Source organism: Lynx rufus, unplaced genomic scaffold (assembly GCF_022079265.1).
Source record: "Lynx rufus isolate CCGP_SWC_20201006 ecotype Redwood Valley unplaced genomic scaffold, mLynRuf1.p SCAF_8, whole genome shotgun sequence".
NCBI lineage: Eukaryota > Metazoa > Chordata > Mammalia > Carnivora > Felidae > Lynx > Lynx rufus.
In genome coordinates, this window is record NW_025814896.1 from 793,075 (window position 1) to 809,150 (window position 16,076).

The 16,076-nt window shown below is 63.8% G+C and overlaps 1 protein-coding gene across 1 annotated transcript in view; it reads left to right on the forward strand.

Moving 5' to 3' along the window:
* KCNQ2 (potassium voltage-gated channel subfamily Q member 2) overlaps positions 1–16,076 on the forward strand; it is a 52,451-nt gene that overhangs the window by 22,513 nt on the left and 13,862 nt on the right. The window contains exons 7-10 of the mRNA XM_047069374.1: positions 216–311; positions 4,918–5,012; positions 9,018–9,086; positions 12,303–12,332. Of these exons, the coding sequence (XP_046925330.1) occupies positions 216–311; positions 4,918–5,012; positions 9,018–9,086; positions 12,303–12,332 (290 nt within the window). The remainder of the gene's footprint in view (positions 1–215; positions 312–4,917; positions 5,013–9,017; positions 9,087–12,302; positions 12,333–16,076) is intronic.

Genomic DNA, 16,076 nt, shown 5'->3' on the forward strand with positions numbered 1-16,076 from the left:
ACCGGGAGGGAGGGTAATCTGTGGGCCCGGCCCACTCCCACAAGGTGGAGGTTTTCCTTTACCCTAAATCCGAGTGTTTCTCCCCAGCATGGTCCCCAGGTGATGGGCGACTGAGGAGGAGGGAAGGCAGAGCCGGCGAGGCCCCGGGGTGTACAGGCTGGGGCGGGGGTGGGGCTGTGGTCCCCAGCATGTGGTCTGACCCTGATGATCTGCAGGGCATTTTGGGATCTGGCTTTGCTCTGAAAGTTCAAGAGCAGCACCGGCAGAAGCACTTTGAGAAGAGGCGGAACCCTGCAGCGGGCCTGATCCAGGTGAGTCCAGGTGGCCCCACATGGGATTCCCGGGGCGCTCCTGGCACGGCCCTGCTAAGGGGGGGCCACCTTGGCCCCCGTGTCTCCCCTGCCCCGGCGACGTGCACGGCCCTTGTTCCTTTGCAGGAACGTGTTGGGCACGGAAGCCAGGTGCAGACGCCTAAGGCTGCAGTACCTGTAGTGACACCCGGGGGGGGGGGGGGGAGGGAGGGTGTGGCCGTCGTCCTGCGTGGGCCCCGGGCCCTAGACCAGGCGGTCACAGGTACCACTGACGTGCCGCTCACGGGGCCCCTGCCGGGTAGGTGTGGCGTCTCAGCTTCGCTGCCCGCGCTCACGCAGCCCGTCCCACTGCTGGGGACACAGGGGGCCCTCGGGATCTAGCAGTGCCTCCCGAGCCTGAGCAGCAGGCTGCCCGAGGGGCCCCTCCAAAGCCCATGGGCGCCGGCGGGCCTGGGGAACCGTGGTCTTCCCTGGGGAACAGCCTCCTGCGCGTGCGCACAGGCGGCGTGCGCGTGCGCACAGGCGGCGTGCGCGTGCGCACAGGCGGCGTGCGCGTGCGCACAGGCGGCGTGCGCGTGCGCACAGGCGGCGTGCGCGTGCGCACAGGCGGCGTGCGCGTGCGCACAGGCGGCGTGCGTGCGAGCGCGCGCGCGTGCGCGTTTACCTTTCACCATAAAAGCTGCAAGTGGCCATTTTTCAAACGCGAAAGAGCGTGAGCGACAAGGGCCACGGCCTCACCGCGCACGTGCACGTGGCGCCGAGGTTGGAGGCCCTCTTAGCAGCCGCACGCCTGTCCTGCTTCCCCCCGTGAGTGTCCTGCGTGCCTGTGCCCCGTCAGGACTCAGGCAGCTCAGGGGCGAGGCTCGCGTGTCCACCCGGTGGATGGACACTGAGCTTGTGGGCGGGGCTGCAGGGAGTCCCAGTGCACGACTGGCGCGCGGTCACGGGCGATGCCTCGGGGGACTGCTGGTCGGAGGGCGGTGCCTGGATCCTTCTTTGGAGACAGGTGGTGGGACCGCAGCCCCGCTGCTCGGGATTACAGGCTGGGACAGCTGCACAGCTGCGTAGCTGGTCACCTGGCTGCGATTCCCGGCGCCCAGACGGGAACAGACCAGCGGGGGAAGCCCCAGCAGAGGCCCGGGCCCTCTATGGTCTGGAAGTCTCCAATGGTCTGTGTCCTTCTGGCAGCTAAGGTGCCCGGGCAGGTATCCACCTCATTGCCTTTGCACGTGGTCCACAGTTTGCCAGAGTGCCCCCCCCCCCCCCCCCCGCCAAGGGAATGGACATCCTCCCTCGGAGGGCCCGGGACAGGCTCTGAATAGCAGCGGGACAGGGAGGGGAGGCATCCCCTGCCCTATGCTGAGGTCCCCACAGGTGGGCAAGGTGCTCTGGTGTTCTCTGTGAATCCGGGTTGAGGGTGGGCCCAGACGGGGGCCTGGAGAGGGAGGGGCAGGAGGGACAAGACCCAGAGAGGGAGGGAGGGGAGGGCAGAAGGAGATGCCCCAGGCTTTGCTAGGAGCGTCCAGGAGGATGGAGAGGTTGGGAGGAGGTTTGGAGTGTGGGGTTTGGGAAGCCGGTCGGCCCTCAAGGGCAGGTGCGCACAGCGGCTGGCCAGAGGCCTGGAGTGGAGGGGTGAGGCCCTGGCTGGACGCAGAGGTGCAGGAGAGGAGATGTGTGTGCAGAGGATACCGGGCCCTGAACATCACAGGCAGGGAAGGGGGCAGCATGGGGGCCCCGAGCCGTGGAGAGCCCGTTGGGGAGTCCCCGGGGCCGGTGGGCAGGTGATGGGGAGGCACCGCTCAGACTACAGGAGCAGGGGTCCGGAGCTTCTCTTTCAAGACCCCACCTTCGAGTCGAGGGTTTGGATTAAAGCTTAGGGACCAAGGAGGTCACTGGACGCGGCGGGGGACAGAATTCCGGCACCTCATTTCTGTGCTAAAGGCACGCGGATTAGCAAACCTGTCCGGATCCTGTTTTGGGGACTCAGGAGCCAAATCAGAATTTTACAACAACCAGGGGAGGGGGTGCTTGTGAGCACAGGACTGTGGGCTGTGTGTGGGGTTAAAGGCACCTGCCTGCCCCTGCCGTCCGCCCTGGGGAGTCCCTGGCGTGGCCTTGTTCCAGAAGGTCAGCACAGGGCTTTGCCTGTGTTTTGTCCGCCTGGAGACCTCAGGGCTGGAGCGGCCCCGGGGCTGTGAGCGTTGGTAAGAAGGTAACCGCGGGGTAAATGTCAAAGCTGGCCGTGGTGTGCTTTTGACTTGTGACTCGTCTTTTGTTTCTTCATGTGATTTAAAAGGCAGACGCATAGGGCAGTGATCACAGATCCGTTTTTCTGGCGTGCAGCGTGTAGAGATGTAAGGGGCTCAACACCAGGGGGTGGAGGAGAGGCAGGGGGTGGGGGAGGGGCGCGTTCGCGCGCCGTGGCAGCTAAGCTGGTTCAGACTAGATGCTTGTGTGAGACGCTCACCGTGAGGCACACGGTCGCCATTAAGAAAACAATTGCTAAAAATTCAGAAGAGGCTCAAGATAACCTAGCAGAAAAAGCGAGCACCGAAGGCAGAAACGAGGCGCTGGGAGCCCGCACACACAGAGGGCTCTGTCCGTGACCAGTTTGCACGTAAGTGCACCCCCCTCTCCCACTTGAAAGGCAGCAGTTGAGAGAACGGATTTGAGGTGTGCCTGGCGGTGTGCTGTCTGTGGAGACTCCTCAGACCCAAGGACAGCGACAGGCTGAAAAGTGCAGCAACGAAGACAGGAACCCCTCAGGGAACGGTGGCCCGAAGGGGGCTGGGAGGGCTGTGGTCGGAGCAGACAAAACACACTAAGGCAAACACTGTTAAGAGAGACCAAGGAGGTGATGACAAGAGTCCGACTGCAGGGACAGGGGTAGACGTGTCCACACTGGGGGCAGAACCCCAGAGTATGTGCAGCCAACACCTGACAGAATTACAGCGCGACCTAGATGCTTGTGTAATAATAGCTGGAGATGTCAGCACCCCACCCCCCATCCTCGGTACAAGGACGCAGGATGTAGAGGACCTGCAAATACCCCCAGGGCAGCCCCCCACATCCTGTCAGCCCCACGGGAGTATTCCCCAGGATAGACCATGTTTTAGGCCCCCAAAAAAGCCCCCAAACTGTGATGTTGCAAACCTCCAATGGGAAAGAATGTCTCTGACTGCTGAAGATCCAATTTTAAGAGTGAAGTTTTACTTTCATGCAGAATTTACTCAAAATGGGCCAAAACCTAAATTTGAGAGCCGAAACTATACAATCCTTGCAAGAAAATAGGCGTAGAGCTCCATGGTTTTGGTTTCTCAGATCTGATACCTGAAGCGCAGGCAGAAAAGAAAAATACGTGGGAATTCGTCAAAGTTAAAACCTTTTGTGCCTCAAAGGACGCTGTAGAGAGAGCGAGAAGCTAACCCACAGAATGGGAGAAAGCATTTGCAAATCCTGTTTCCAGTGAGATGCTGGTATCCAGAACGCATAAGGGGGCTCCAGCAATCGAACGACAAAAAGACAAACCAGTTGGGAGATGACTTCGGACAGACGTGGCTCCAGAGAAGATGTCCAGGCGGCTAGTCGGCACGTGAAAAGATGCTCGACGTCATTCGTGAGAGAAACGCGAGTCAGAAGCGCCTCAGGCGGTGGGAATGTGGCGGGAGCGGGCTGCTGGCGCATTGCTGGTGGCGGGTGCAGGGGTGCAGCCCCTTGACAACCCTGGGTGGTGCCTCAGAGGGGTAAGTGCTGCCTTACGTCACAGCAAACCCCCCAGGTGTGTACCCAGAAGAACTGAAAACAGATATTCGACCAACAACTTTTCCGCAAACATTTGCTCCTGGGGAATTCACAGCAGCCAGAAAGTGGAAACGACTCGAATGTCCGCGAACAGACGAACAAAATGCGGTGTTTCCGTGCCGTTGAACGTCATTCAATCGTTAGAACAGAACGCTAACACTCACTACGATGTGCACGGGCCTTGAAACCTTCGTGAAAACAGCCGGTCACGAAAGGCCACGTGTTGTGTGGTTGTGTCCAGGACAGGACGCCGTAGAGACGGGTGCGGGTGATGCCCGACGCCCCCGCAGTGGGGCGTGTGCCCCTTTGGGGGGATGCGAGTGTGGAGCGAGATGGGGGTGGTTGCACGGCAGTGTGAGTGGACCTGTTGCCCCCGGATTGCGCGCTTTGAGACGGCGGAGCCTGTGCTCTGTGTATTTTGCCACAATCGAAAGGAAAGGGAACGGGAGCCCAGGCCGGGCTGAGGCTGGGCCACTGCACTGGGGAGGGTCCGGCTGTGTGTCCCTGGCTCTGCCCCTGCCCCCCGGCTCCTGAGTCACCCCCCCGCCCGCACCCAGGGTGGCGTCCCCATCAGGCTCGGGGAGCGCAGGAGCGGCCACCGTGGCAGGTCCCAACCGCCAAGGGTCGGGTGAGGCGGACGACGAAAGGCTCGCTGTAGACGGGCTGCGAGCGTGACCTGTGGTGGCGTGTGCCCCTCCTCCAGAGGGTAAACTGAGGCGGGAGTGGGGCCGGACGGGGCCCGGGCAGGGGCGAGGCCTTCAGGGGCGTGGGCATGGTCTGACCCTCGCCCGCTTCCCATCCGCAGTCCGCCTGGAGGTTCTATGCCACCAACCTGTCTCGCACAGACCTGCACTCGACGTGGCAGTACTATGAACGCACGGTGACCGTGCCCATGTACAGGTACCGCCCGCCCGCCGGGACCCCGCCCCACGGCACACCGCCTGCTTGTCATCGTGTCTGTTCTGAAGCCCCATTTTTTGGTTGTTCATTATTTTAATTGAGTTTTCCTTTTTTTTTAAACAACGTGTGTACTTTCCACGGAGTTCTGTGTGTGATTTATTTCGCAGCATTAATTTTGTTCTTTGTTTTATAGCTCGTGGCTCTTACTTTCCACCTCCACCCACCCTTTGCTTCCCTTCCTTGCTGTGGGTCACGTTATGTTGTGAGCATCGTGAAGACAGGCCCCTCCCGAGAACTCGCGGAGGCCGGCGGCCCGGCGTAGTGCCCACCAGGGCGGGCCCCGGAGCTTTGGAAGTGAAGGGTAACCTCTGTCCTTCAGCGAGGACCAGGGTCTCTGTGTGGGGGAGGGGCCACGTCGAGGCTGTAGGAGCAGGAGTCCCCAACAGCACAGAGCACACAGACGCTCGAGGGCGCCCTTGGGTGGGACAGAAGGGCCGGAAGCCCGCGCTGGGGGCAGTTGGTGGAGGCAGCGTGGTCACCAGCAGCTGGCAGTCCCGGCCACCCCCAGGATTTGTCTGTGCTGGGCTCTGGCTTAGAACAAGGTCTCAGGCGAGGGGGGCTGGGGACCCTCGGGGCAGACACTGCCCTGCAGGCCCATCCTTGCCTGGGGCGGGGTGCGGGGGCGAAGCTGAGCCCGGGGGCGTCCGAGCCCCTGGATGTCCCTTACCTGTACCTACTGGTGTCCAGCCAGGAGCCCTCACCGGGAGAGTGGGTGGGCTGCCAGAGCGGGTCGGGGCTCTGGGCTGGGACGACGTCCCCCTGGGGATCCTGAGGTAGCGATGTCCAGGCAGGGTACCACCGCCCCGCTCTGTCACCTGGGCAGAGGCCGTGGCCCCGCCCCTCCTTCAGCAGCCACGCTGGCGGGCACTCTCCGGAACGTCCCCCTTCCCCGGGAGTGCTGAAGGCTCTGGCTTTCCCGGCACCGTCCCTCGGGCCTGAGTGGGCCGACCCTGGCGCTAATTTTCTTTGTTCTGTTGTTTCCCCCACTTTCCTCAACCATTTGGTTAATTTTCTTTTTCTTATCCCGTTCTTTTAAAATTTCCGTTCTCTTCCCTTTGTGTGTGTGTGAAAACACTTGAAAGCTCGCAAACTCAATCCTACGGGGCCTCCAGGTAGGAGATGCATGGGACGGACAGCGTGTGTGGTGTGGTTGTTCTCTGTCTGGGACGGTGCAGGGCCGCCCCGGCCCCCGGCCCCCGGCCCGCCCCGGCCTGCAGCCCTGTACCCGTGCCCAGCCTGTGTCCCCCACGCCGGGCGCAGGCGCTGCCCTGGTCCCCCTGTGGCCTCCCTGCCTGGAGCCCGGTTCCCCCCTTGACTGGTCCCCTCCCCCGTCAGCTGCTTTCTCCGGCTGGATCCGTCTGTCCTGCCTTGTCTTCTGTTCCTCGTCCTGCTTCTGCCTCGTCTCAGTAGCTGAGCCCCTCCCCGCCCTCCCCCCCTCCCCACAGGCCCCATGTGCAGAGTGCAGAGCGGGTGGACACGGCTTCCGCTGTCCCAGCCAGGGGTGCTCCCTCCCTGGACCCGGGAGGACCGTGAGCGCTGTCCCAATGGCTGTGTCTGCACGGGGTGGGGGTGGGGCTCTCACTCCCGCTGACCTTTAGCTGCTGCACAGGGCAGCGTCTCTGCAGGCCCTTCCCTGCGGGATGGGTGGGGCATCGGGCACAGGCCTGCGGACCCAGGGCCCACCCTCCCTGTGTAGACCAAGCCTGGGATCCCCCTGGCAAAAGCTCTTGCCTGTGGTGCCCTGCGTGGGGACTGATTGAACGTTCCAGAAGAGGGGGGTGCTGTGGGGGCAGGGCCGGGCAGCCCCCGAATCCCACGGGCACCTCCACCCCAGCACCTGCCCTTTACTGGCCGTACACCCCAGAGACCTCGCCCAGAGGAGAGGGTGGGGGGTCAGTGTACATCCCCCCACCCCCCTGTGTACTGACCCATCGCTGCCCGGGCAGTTGGGGGTTCCCTGCTACAGGCCTCTCTCCTCCCTTGTCCGTCTTGTCCAGCCGGTCCCTGGCCCCCGTCTGGAGCAGCCTCTCCCCGGCCTGGGTGGTTGGAGGTGTCCTCTCGGAGCTGGCTGACCCCCGGCCAGCCGCCACTCTCTCCTGTGGGGCACCCCCTCATGTCCCTACTCCGCGTCCTCCACAACCGCCCTCAGCGTCATCGGGGCTGTGTGCTGCGTGCACGTCCCTGCCCGTGACCCTGCCCCTCTGTGTTCTGTCCCCTGCTTCTGTGTCCAAGGCATGACGTCCTATCTGCGTATCTGTGTGTCCCTGAACTTGGACCTGCGTGTGTGGGGGCCGAGTGGGGGGTGCTGTCCAGGGTCTCTGCTCCAGGCCCAGGGGTGGGTGCCTGAGGGGCAGTGGGGAGGCCAGTTCTGTCCCCATGTCCAGTCCTGGGGCCTCTGCTGTGCCCATGCCGTGAGCCAGCCTGACTGCCCACATACCTCCTGCTTCGTCCTGACCCACTGGGACTGGGACAGCCCTGCGGGGAGGGAAGGGGGGGAGGGGGAGCGAGCTCACTGGTCTCCCCTTCGCAGCCAGCTCTGAGGCTGTGACCTCAGACCAAGGGCAGGCCGCCCTCAGGGAAGTGTGGCCGGACAAGGAGGGGTGTGGAGAGGCCTGGCCGTCAGCACAGAGGACTCAGGGCAGCCAGCAAGCCTACTGTGGAGGCATGGGGGAGCCATTGAGTGACGTCACGTGAAGGCGGGTGGTGGGGGGTGGGGGGGTGGAGCGGATCACACCTGATAGCGGGTGAGGGCTGAGCCGGAAGTGGCCGTGCCCTCCACACCAAGTAAAGGCTCCGACGCTGATCCTTGACCAGGGCCAAGGGGGGTCTGGACGGGGCAGTGGTCCCCAGGGTCAGGAAGGACAGGGGCTGAGGACAGGACGATAGGGATCGGGGCTGAGGCTGGGTGGGGGTCTTTGAGCATGGTTTTAAAGGAGTGGTTGGGACTCCACTTGAGGACGAGTAGGGGTCACAGAGCTGGGTGGGGGGGTCACAGTGCAGGATGGGGGCTGGGTCAGGAAGGAGCAGGGGCGTTTCCTCCTTACGCTGAGATGAGAAATGTGTGAGGGCAGAAAGTGGTGAGCTCCCGAGTCAGGGGAGGGTGGGTGAGGAGGGACGGAACTTGCCCCAGGAGTTGGGAGGGGACTGGGGTCCCCCCCCCCCCCGTTAGCCCCTCTGGTCCTGCGGCTGGGGTCGGGGAGGCCCGAGGTCCCCCAGGAACCTGGCAGGATTTACAGATCTCTGCCTTGGTGTCAAGGCGGAGACTTGACTGTCCCCTTGGCTCCTGTGGAAGTCCTGCCTGGAGCTGCCCAGTGGCCACATGGGCGAACGCCCACCTGCGGGCGGGGGCTGGGCAGCAGGCTGTCCTGGGTGGGCGTGGCCTGGCCTGGGAAGAGGGGGCTTGGAGCAGAGCCTTTTCTTCCAGCTGTCCAGGCCGCCCATCTGCAGCGGGCTTCTCTCTGCCCAGCAAAGCCCTTTTCTGTGACCTCGGTCCCTGCCCTGGCTTTGCAGGGAGGGATCTGGGACCATGAGTATGTTGGGATGCTGTTTGCAACGGTACTGCCCCTCGGGGGTGTTCAGGGATTGGGAAGGGAGGGGAGACAGTACATGGCCCCCCAGCCTGTCCTCCGGTGCCCTTCTAGACCCTCCCCACACTCTCCATGGACGGCCCGGGTGCTGTTCCTGCCCCCTGCCGTGCATGTTGCTCACTGCCCGCCTCCAGCGCCACGGACCCCAGGAGAGGTGTAGCCCAGAGAGTGCGGGTGGCCCCCCAGGGCCACCACTGCCGGGGAGCCGTCCCCTCCCTCTGCCTGGGACAGGCCACACCCATGCCCCCAGCATTAACACCGGAGGTGCCTGTGTGTGCAGTGGGCGCTGGTGAGAGCAGGGGTGAGGGTCCCCCAGGCCTAGGCGGCCAGAAGCTCACTGTGCCTCTTCTCGCCACAGACTGATCCCGCCGCTCAACCAGCTGGAGCTGCTTCGGAACCTCAAGAGTAAATCTGGGCTCACCTTCAGGTCAGCAGAGGGCGCCTGGGCTGGAGCTCAGGGAGCAGCGGGGGGGGGGGGGGGTCTCAGCCCTCCTGGGGGTCCTCGGTGAGGGGCAGGCAGCCACAGGCGGTCCCCGGCACTGCTGGCCACGGGGCCTGGTGGTCTTGGTGGTTTCCAAAGCTTCTGCTGACCTGGTTGAGGCTCCGATCTCCAGAGGGTGGCCGGTGTGGGGGGTGGGCACAGAGGGTGCTGCTCCGTGTGGGGCCAGGGGCTCCTCTCGTGGCTGGCGTGCCAGCCCCAGGCGGGGGAGAGTCCATCCCTACATCTCTCTGGAGCAGCGGGCGGACGCACACGCTACGGTGCCTGCTGGTTCTCTTGTAATCCCCCCAAATCTGCGACTCGAGTGCAGGGGCACAGAGCCGGGTGTGTGGAGGAGTGGCCGCCTGGGCCCCCGTGCAGAGGGCTGCCCCGCGCGGCTTGCCACCTCTGAAGAGGGGTCAGCGGGGTGGGCCGCCCGTAAGGGTTGAGCGGTGGCCCCCATCCCCTGAAGGTATGTCTGCGCCCCGGAACCCGTGAACACAGCCTTCTTTGGAAAAAAGCTTTGCAGGTGTTATCATGTGAAGGATCTCAACATGAAACCATTCTGGAGTAGCATGGGCCCTAAATCCCAAGACAGCGTGCCTGCGTGAGGGGAGGCAGGAGTGGGAGGGATGTGGCCAGGGGCCCAGGATGCCTGGGGCCACCAGGAGCTGGGAGAGGCAGGAGGGACACCCCCCCCCCCAGGCCCCGCCCGGAGCCTCAGGGGAGCTCGGCCGCCCCAGCTCGACGGAGTAGCTCTGTGTTGTGTAGGCTGCCTGGTTTGTGCTCCTGTGCGGCCTGGCAGATGAGTGCAGGTCTGTAACCAGACGTTAGGAGCCTGTGGCACTACCCACGGTGCCTGGGATGGGATATGGGAGAGGACGGTCTGGAAGAAATGGAAAAAAGACACAGGAAAGTCCTGGGTTCCCTGGAGGAAATGATTGACGGGAAACACGGCCGTGGGGGTGGTTCCAGTAAGAGCTCCGGGGAGTGAGGAGCGTGGCGGGGACGGTCTGGTCAGGGCACAGGCCGCTGGAGGGTGCCGTACGCGCTGCTGGTGAGGTCTTGCATGGAAATGGGGATCGCTGGCCACGGGAGGAAGGCCACTCTTGTCACAGACGGTGGCAGACAGGCCGAACCTCATGGAAGACACTGTCTGGGGCGGTGAGGGGGAATTGAATCAACCTCAGAGCAGAGAAGCCAGTGCCTGAAGACTCGGGGCCGCGGCCCCGTCGAGACCGCGGGGGACACAAAGTTAGGAGATGCGCTCTGGAAGGAGGGTCGTGGGCGGGGACAGCCTTGGTGGGAGAGCTCCGTGTGTTGACGGGCGGGTCTAAGCTCTCTTGGCAGAGGCGGTAAGGTGGGTCACCCGGGAGAGATGTGTGGGAGCCCTCCTGCACAACTGCCTGTCCCCGTGGCGTGTGCGGGAGGCCCACGCAGCTGTTAGGAATTTATAGCAGCATGCCCTGGCCGGCAGGGACAGACAGACTGAGCGAAGGAGGGCTTGGCAGTCTGGGGACCCGCGGGCAGGAGACAGGCTGACGGAGTTCCCCAGCCACAAACACGCTGGGCCTTCGGGGCGAGGGGAGAACGGCTGGGGCCCGGGCGGGTGCGGGGCGGGTTCGGGCCGGGGCCCCTGGAGACCACCGAGGCTCTTGTGACCAAGAGGGGTTTCCTGCTGGGTCTCAGACCTTGGGCACTGGTGACCCTTTATGCCTTCCAACTTCTCCCTGTTTGGGTGGGCCTGTCTGGGCCTGTCTGTCCTGTTGTATTTTGGGGACAGATCACTGGTTTTCTAGAGTTGACGGGTCCCCACTTGGAGAGGACTTTTACCCAAGTGTGGATCACATGCACTTTTCCTTGCACCTGGCCCAGATGAACGAGACCCCGCGATTATGGGTTCTCTGAGCTACTGAGCGTTAGTTGAGATTTGGACGTAGGGCTGATACTGTCATGGGTTGAGACTTTGGGGTGTTGGGGTGTAAGGTGGACATGAATTTTGGGGTGCTAAGGCACAGACCGTAGTGGGTTTAGTGGTGGCCCCTGGAAGATGTCCATGCCCTTGAACCGTGAGTGGACCTCATTTGGGAAAGGGGGGTTTGAAGAGGTAGCTAAGGATCTCAAGGGAAGGTCATCCTGGATTGGGGTGCCCCTAGACCCAGGGACACGTGTCCTGGAAAGACCAGCCACAGAAGAGAAGCCCTGTGACAGGGAGGTGGAGACTGGAGGGACACGGCCACAAGCTCAGGAGTGCAAGGGGCCCCCAGGGGCTGGGAGAGGAGGAGGGACCCCACGCTCCGGCCCCAGGCGGGGAGCTGCGGACCGACACTTGGATTTCTGACTTTTGGCCTCCAAACTGGAAGAGAAGCTCCCGTGGTTTTAAGCCGCCAGATTTGTGGGTCTTTGTAATACCGTCACCGGAGACTCACCGCGCGGCTCTTGGCGTCTGAGCTCCAGGGCGGCTACAGGACGGGCATGAGGGGTCCCACGGAGGCCTCTGCACCCCGCGTCGCTGGACTGTGGGCGGTCTGGCACCCCTCCCGTCGCCTCTGGTGCACGGATCCGCCAGCCACAGCAGGACGGTACCTGTTCTGCCAAGACTTTGGACACGCCCCGAAGAGCCCACTCGGGTCACCTGAGGTTGCCCCGCGATTCAGCCGAGGAAAGTCCAAGCCGCCAGCCTTCCATTCAGTTCATGAAGAGCGTGGGCCCTGGAAGTCACCTACCCCCAGTCGGGGTGCGCTGGAGAATTGCCCTGGGCCGAGCCAAGCACAGGCCCGGGACCACAGCCCCTTGGCCTCTCCGCTGGGAAACAACACGGAGAAGAGTGACCCCAAGAAGCCACAGTGGGAGCCAGAACTGGGGCAACTGTCCGTCCCGAACCTTGGCTGTGGAGCCGGAACCCTCCGGCGTTTCCATCTACGCTCACTTAGTTAACGTTGGCGGTTCTCATTAAAACGTGTGCCCCTCACGTGGGGCCTCGAGCACTTCCAGAATTCCCTCTTTCCTCCAGGACCTGCCTCCTCGGGCCCTCCAGGGGCTCTCGGGGCGGGTGAGCCTGAGGTGGGGCTGGGTGGGGCTGGGGGGAGGGTCCACCGGGCCCTGCGTGGGGTGGGGTCCGCCTGACCGACCTGCTGCTAACAGTCTTGTCGCTTCTGTTTAAAGGAAGGAGCCTCAGCCGGAGCCCTCTCCAAGGTCAGTGCCCGCTTGCCCCCCGCTGCCCCGGGTATGCTGCCGTGCGTGGGGGCTGGCCCCTCCGTGTCTGTGCACTGTCATCGCGGGCCCTGTGCCCACGTGTGGAACTGTGTGTCTGGACCCTGCCGGCCACGCTGTGGGCCCTTAAATCACTTTGCCTGTGCTCAGCGCCCCCCGTCCGCCCCTGGCCCTGAGGCAGGAGACCTCTGCGAGCACCCCTAGTCCAGGGCAGGGCCAGACGCCCTCTCCCTGCCTCATGCCTCTTTGGTGGAAACTGAGCCCTGGCCCTGTGAGTGTTTGCCTGTCCGGCCCCTGCAGGTGCCGCCTTCCGGTGTGCAGTCAGGCAGGTTAGAGATGGGGTCGCCCCCAACCCCACCGTGTGCGGGGACTCCGAGGGCTATCTCTGCTGGGAGCAGAGAAGGGCTGATAGCAATCTGATGTTTTCCTGTACTAAGAAGAAAACCGACTGTTTCATGACTTCCAAGTCTGATAAACCCCAGCCTGCCTGTGTATCACCATGCTGAGCTTGGGGTGCGCCCCCCTCCCCCCAACACCCTGCCGCGAGTCTAGTCCCTTCTGGACCGCAGGCCACTTAACTGGCCACTCAAGTTAGGCTGAGCTCTGCCCTCTCCATGCACCGGGGGAGGGCACGCTCCTCCCCCCACGTTCCCCCAGAGGGGGTGACAGAAGACTGGCCACACTCTTGCCCCGAACCAGCCGCTGGAGCAAGGGTGACCAGCCCCGCAAAGCGGCTAAGAAAGCCGACCCTGGACCTGGCTGCTTTACCCGGCACACAGACCCCGTGCTCACCATCAGGGGGGATGCAGAGCACATGCCCAGCACGGCCTGGCGTGTGGGGGACCGGGGGGGCTGCCCCCCACGTCCTCAGTCCCCATCGCTGCTGCTGTGTCGGCCCTTCCGCACCCTGAGCCCGGGGGAGGCGGGCCCGCAGCTCTGCCCCGGTCCATCTGAGGCCCCCCGGCCTCATGCGGCCTCTCGTTCTCCTCCCCACGACTCTCGTCTCAGCGTCTCTCTCTCTCTCTCTCTCCTGCCCTCCCCCCAATTTGGACACTCTTGCCTGCCCCCCCAAGTGCCTTTAATCTTGTCACTGCCCTTCTTGGGCCCCTTTCACGTCCGTCTGTCTTTGGGGAGGAGGTGGCTGACCCTGAAAGCAGGACTCAAGGTGAGGACACACGGGAGCCCTCCCCCGGGCTCTCCGGTACGTTCCGTGGCTCCCCTCTCCCTGCTTTCCGCACACCACTCCTCTGTCTCCTCCCTGTGTGTCCATGTGTCCCTGCCTGCCCGTGACCCAGTGGCTTCCCCGAGGGCTGGCCTGGCCCGGCCCTCCTCCTGGCGCACCCCGGGCTGAGCCCTGGGGACAGAAGGCCTCTCCTGGGACATACACTTGTCAGCTAGGTGACGGAGGGCAGCATTTCTGTCCCCTCACTCGGGGTGGCCACAGATCCCCTTTTCGGCAGCCAGAGCACCGTAGGGATGCCAGAAATTCTTCTGCCGCCAGGGCCCCCAAGGGGGTGGGCCTGTCCCGGGGCTGCCGGGCAAGGGGACCCTGTTCCGTGAAGTGCTAACGGGGGTGTGGTTCCCCAGCCCCTCCCGCATGGCAGTGGGAGGTAGTGGCCTCCTGCCACCTGCCACCTGCGTGCCAGGATCCCGCTGGCACGCACCAGTCTGGGCAGGTGGATGGGTGGGCACAGGGACCCTCACTCAGCTGCCGTGAGACCCCCTCCCAGTCCTGGCTCACGACGGGCATGCGCCCCAGCTGTGTTGGGGTCCTTGGCTGGGCCGGTGTCAGACCAAGGCCGTCTGTGCCCGGGCAGGGTGGGGGGGGCAGGCCGCGGGGTCTCGGGCTGTGCCGCTCTGGGTGTGTCTGATCTGCCCTTTGCCCCATCCCACTTCTCACTGCCCCCCACCCCCCGTGCCTGGAGGAGACCCCCCCCCATCCTCCAGCTGCTTTCCCCTTGTCTGTGTGGGTCCCTCCTCGTCGAGGCAGCCACGTGCTGTGTCCGAGTGCCTGTCTGTTCAGTCTGGTCTTGGTGAGTGTCTGTGGGTGCCTCTTCCACTCACTCAACCCCCAGGCCCCCTGGGCGTGCCTGCCCACCCCTCCCGGACCCTTGCTGTCTGCTGGCGGTTCTCAGACCGGCCGGAGCTCCACTTGGCTGCTGCGGGCAGGAAAACCCCAGCGCTGGCCTGAGCCCCGAAGGAACGGGCCCCTGAGTTGGGGGGCCTTGAGCCACGAGGCCCGTGGGGCAGCGCTCAGGGAGGCCGTGGGTACCCCCCGGCTCTGGTCAGGCTCTCAGCGCACTGTCCCATGGGGGCGCTGCTGGCCACGTGTGACCGGTTCAGGTTTTACTACACACGAGAGCCAGTCCTCCGACGCAGGTGCTCAGGAAGCAGGCAGCGGGCGGACAGGTGGGTGGTTATGTCTTTGGTGCAGCTGGGAACGTGTCCCCAGGCAGTGTTGGGCCCTTCCGGGGCCGGCGTCTATGCTGGGAGTTTTGAAGGCAGCAAAGCTGTTTGGGGGGTTGGACAAAGCTAAGGTCCTTCTAAGGCGCTGGAGGCAAAGCCCATCCCCCCATCACCCTCTTGCCCTGGACAGAGCCTCCGGGTGGTGGGGGCTCGGGGCCGTGTGCAGGCCCAGGGAGCCCCGGGGGGCGGGGGGAGGCAGCAAGGGGCTCTCAGTCTTTAGCTGTGGTGGGACTGTGGCTGACGTAAGGGTGTGCCTTGGGCAAGAGCATTTGCCCCAAATTTGAGGGTCTTCTGTGGACAGAGCTGCTAGGTGGCGGGGGCGGGGGGGGGTGGTCTGGGTCCTGGGGATACTGAGTCACAGGGAAGTTTGCCCCCACGTGAGGGCACTTTCTGATACAGCTGGACCCCAGTTCCCTCACCGAGAGGACCCCACAGGGAGGAAGTCCCCCCTGGAGGGGAGGGGGCTGGGGGGCCCATGGCCCTCGGCCCCTGGGCCGGCATGGAGCGCTCTGGGCAGTCTGAGCTGTGCACTGGTGGGAGAGCTAAGTGTTGGGGACCGGAGGCGCCCTGTGGGGACGCCGGCAGGTGCCGCCAGTGTTTGTGTGTGGACGTCGGGCAGCCCTGCCTGGGGCTGGGTTGTGTGAGCAGGGGGGAGGGGAGGGGTCGGCGTGTCTGGTTCCTGTGCCCGCGGTTTTGAGAGCAGCTGTCTCAGGCCATAGCTGCAAGGGTGGGGGGAGGGAGGGTGGCCTCAGGAAGACCAAAGACTCTTGTGTGTTTTCACTTTTGCTTAAAAATGTGCACGATCTAGTGCAGAGAGATCTGGGGCCTTCGGGGGAGGTTCCTGGGGACCGCAGACCACTGGGGGAGCCTTTTCTGAGCTGCCCGGCAGGTCCAGCCCAGCCCAGCCCAGGGCTTCAGCACCGAGACCCAGACGAACCGACTTGGGCGGTGCCCCCAAGGCCCCTTTGCTGAGCGTCCTTCCAGGGACAGGCAGCCACTGGATGTGCCGAGGCCACTGCTGACCGGCGGCTGGCTGGGCTCGGCAAAGCCTCGGCGATCAGTTTGTGACGCCAGAGTGCACGCTTTCCCCCCCTAAAATGTGTGCTTTCCGGAATCCTGTCCATCTAGAACAAGCCTTTTGCCAAGTCTCGCCCGTGTATTATTTTTTGGTTGGCATGAAGATAGCAAAAAATAATACATTTTTAAGAAGACGTGGCCCAAAACTCTGACTCTGGAAGGAAAAGGTATTTTTGGAGGAAA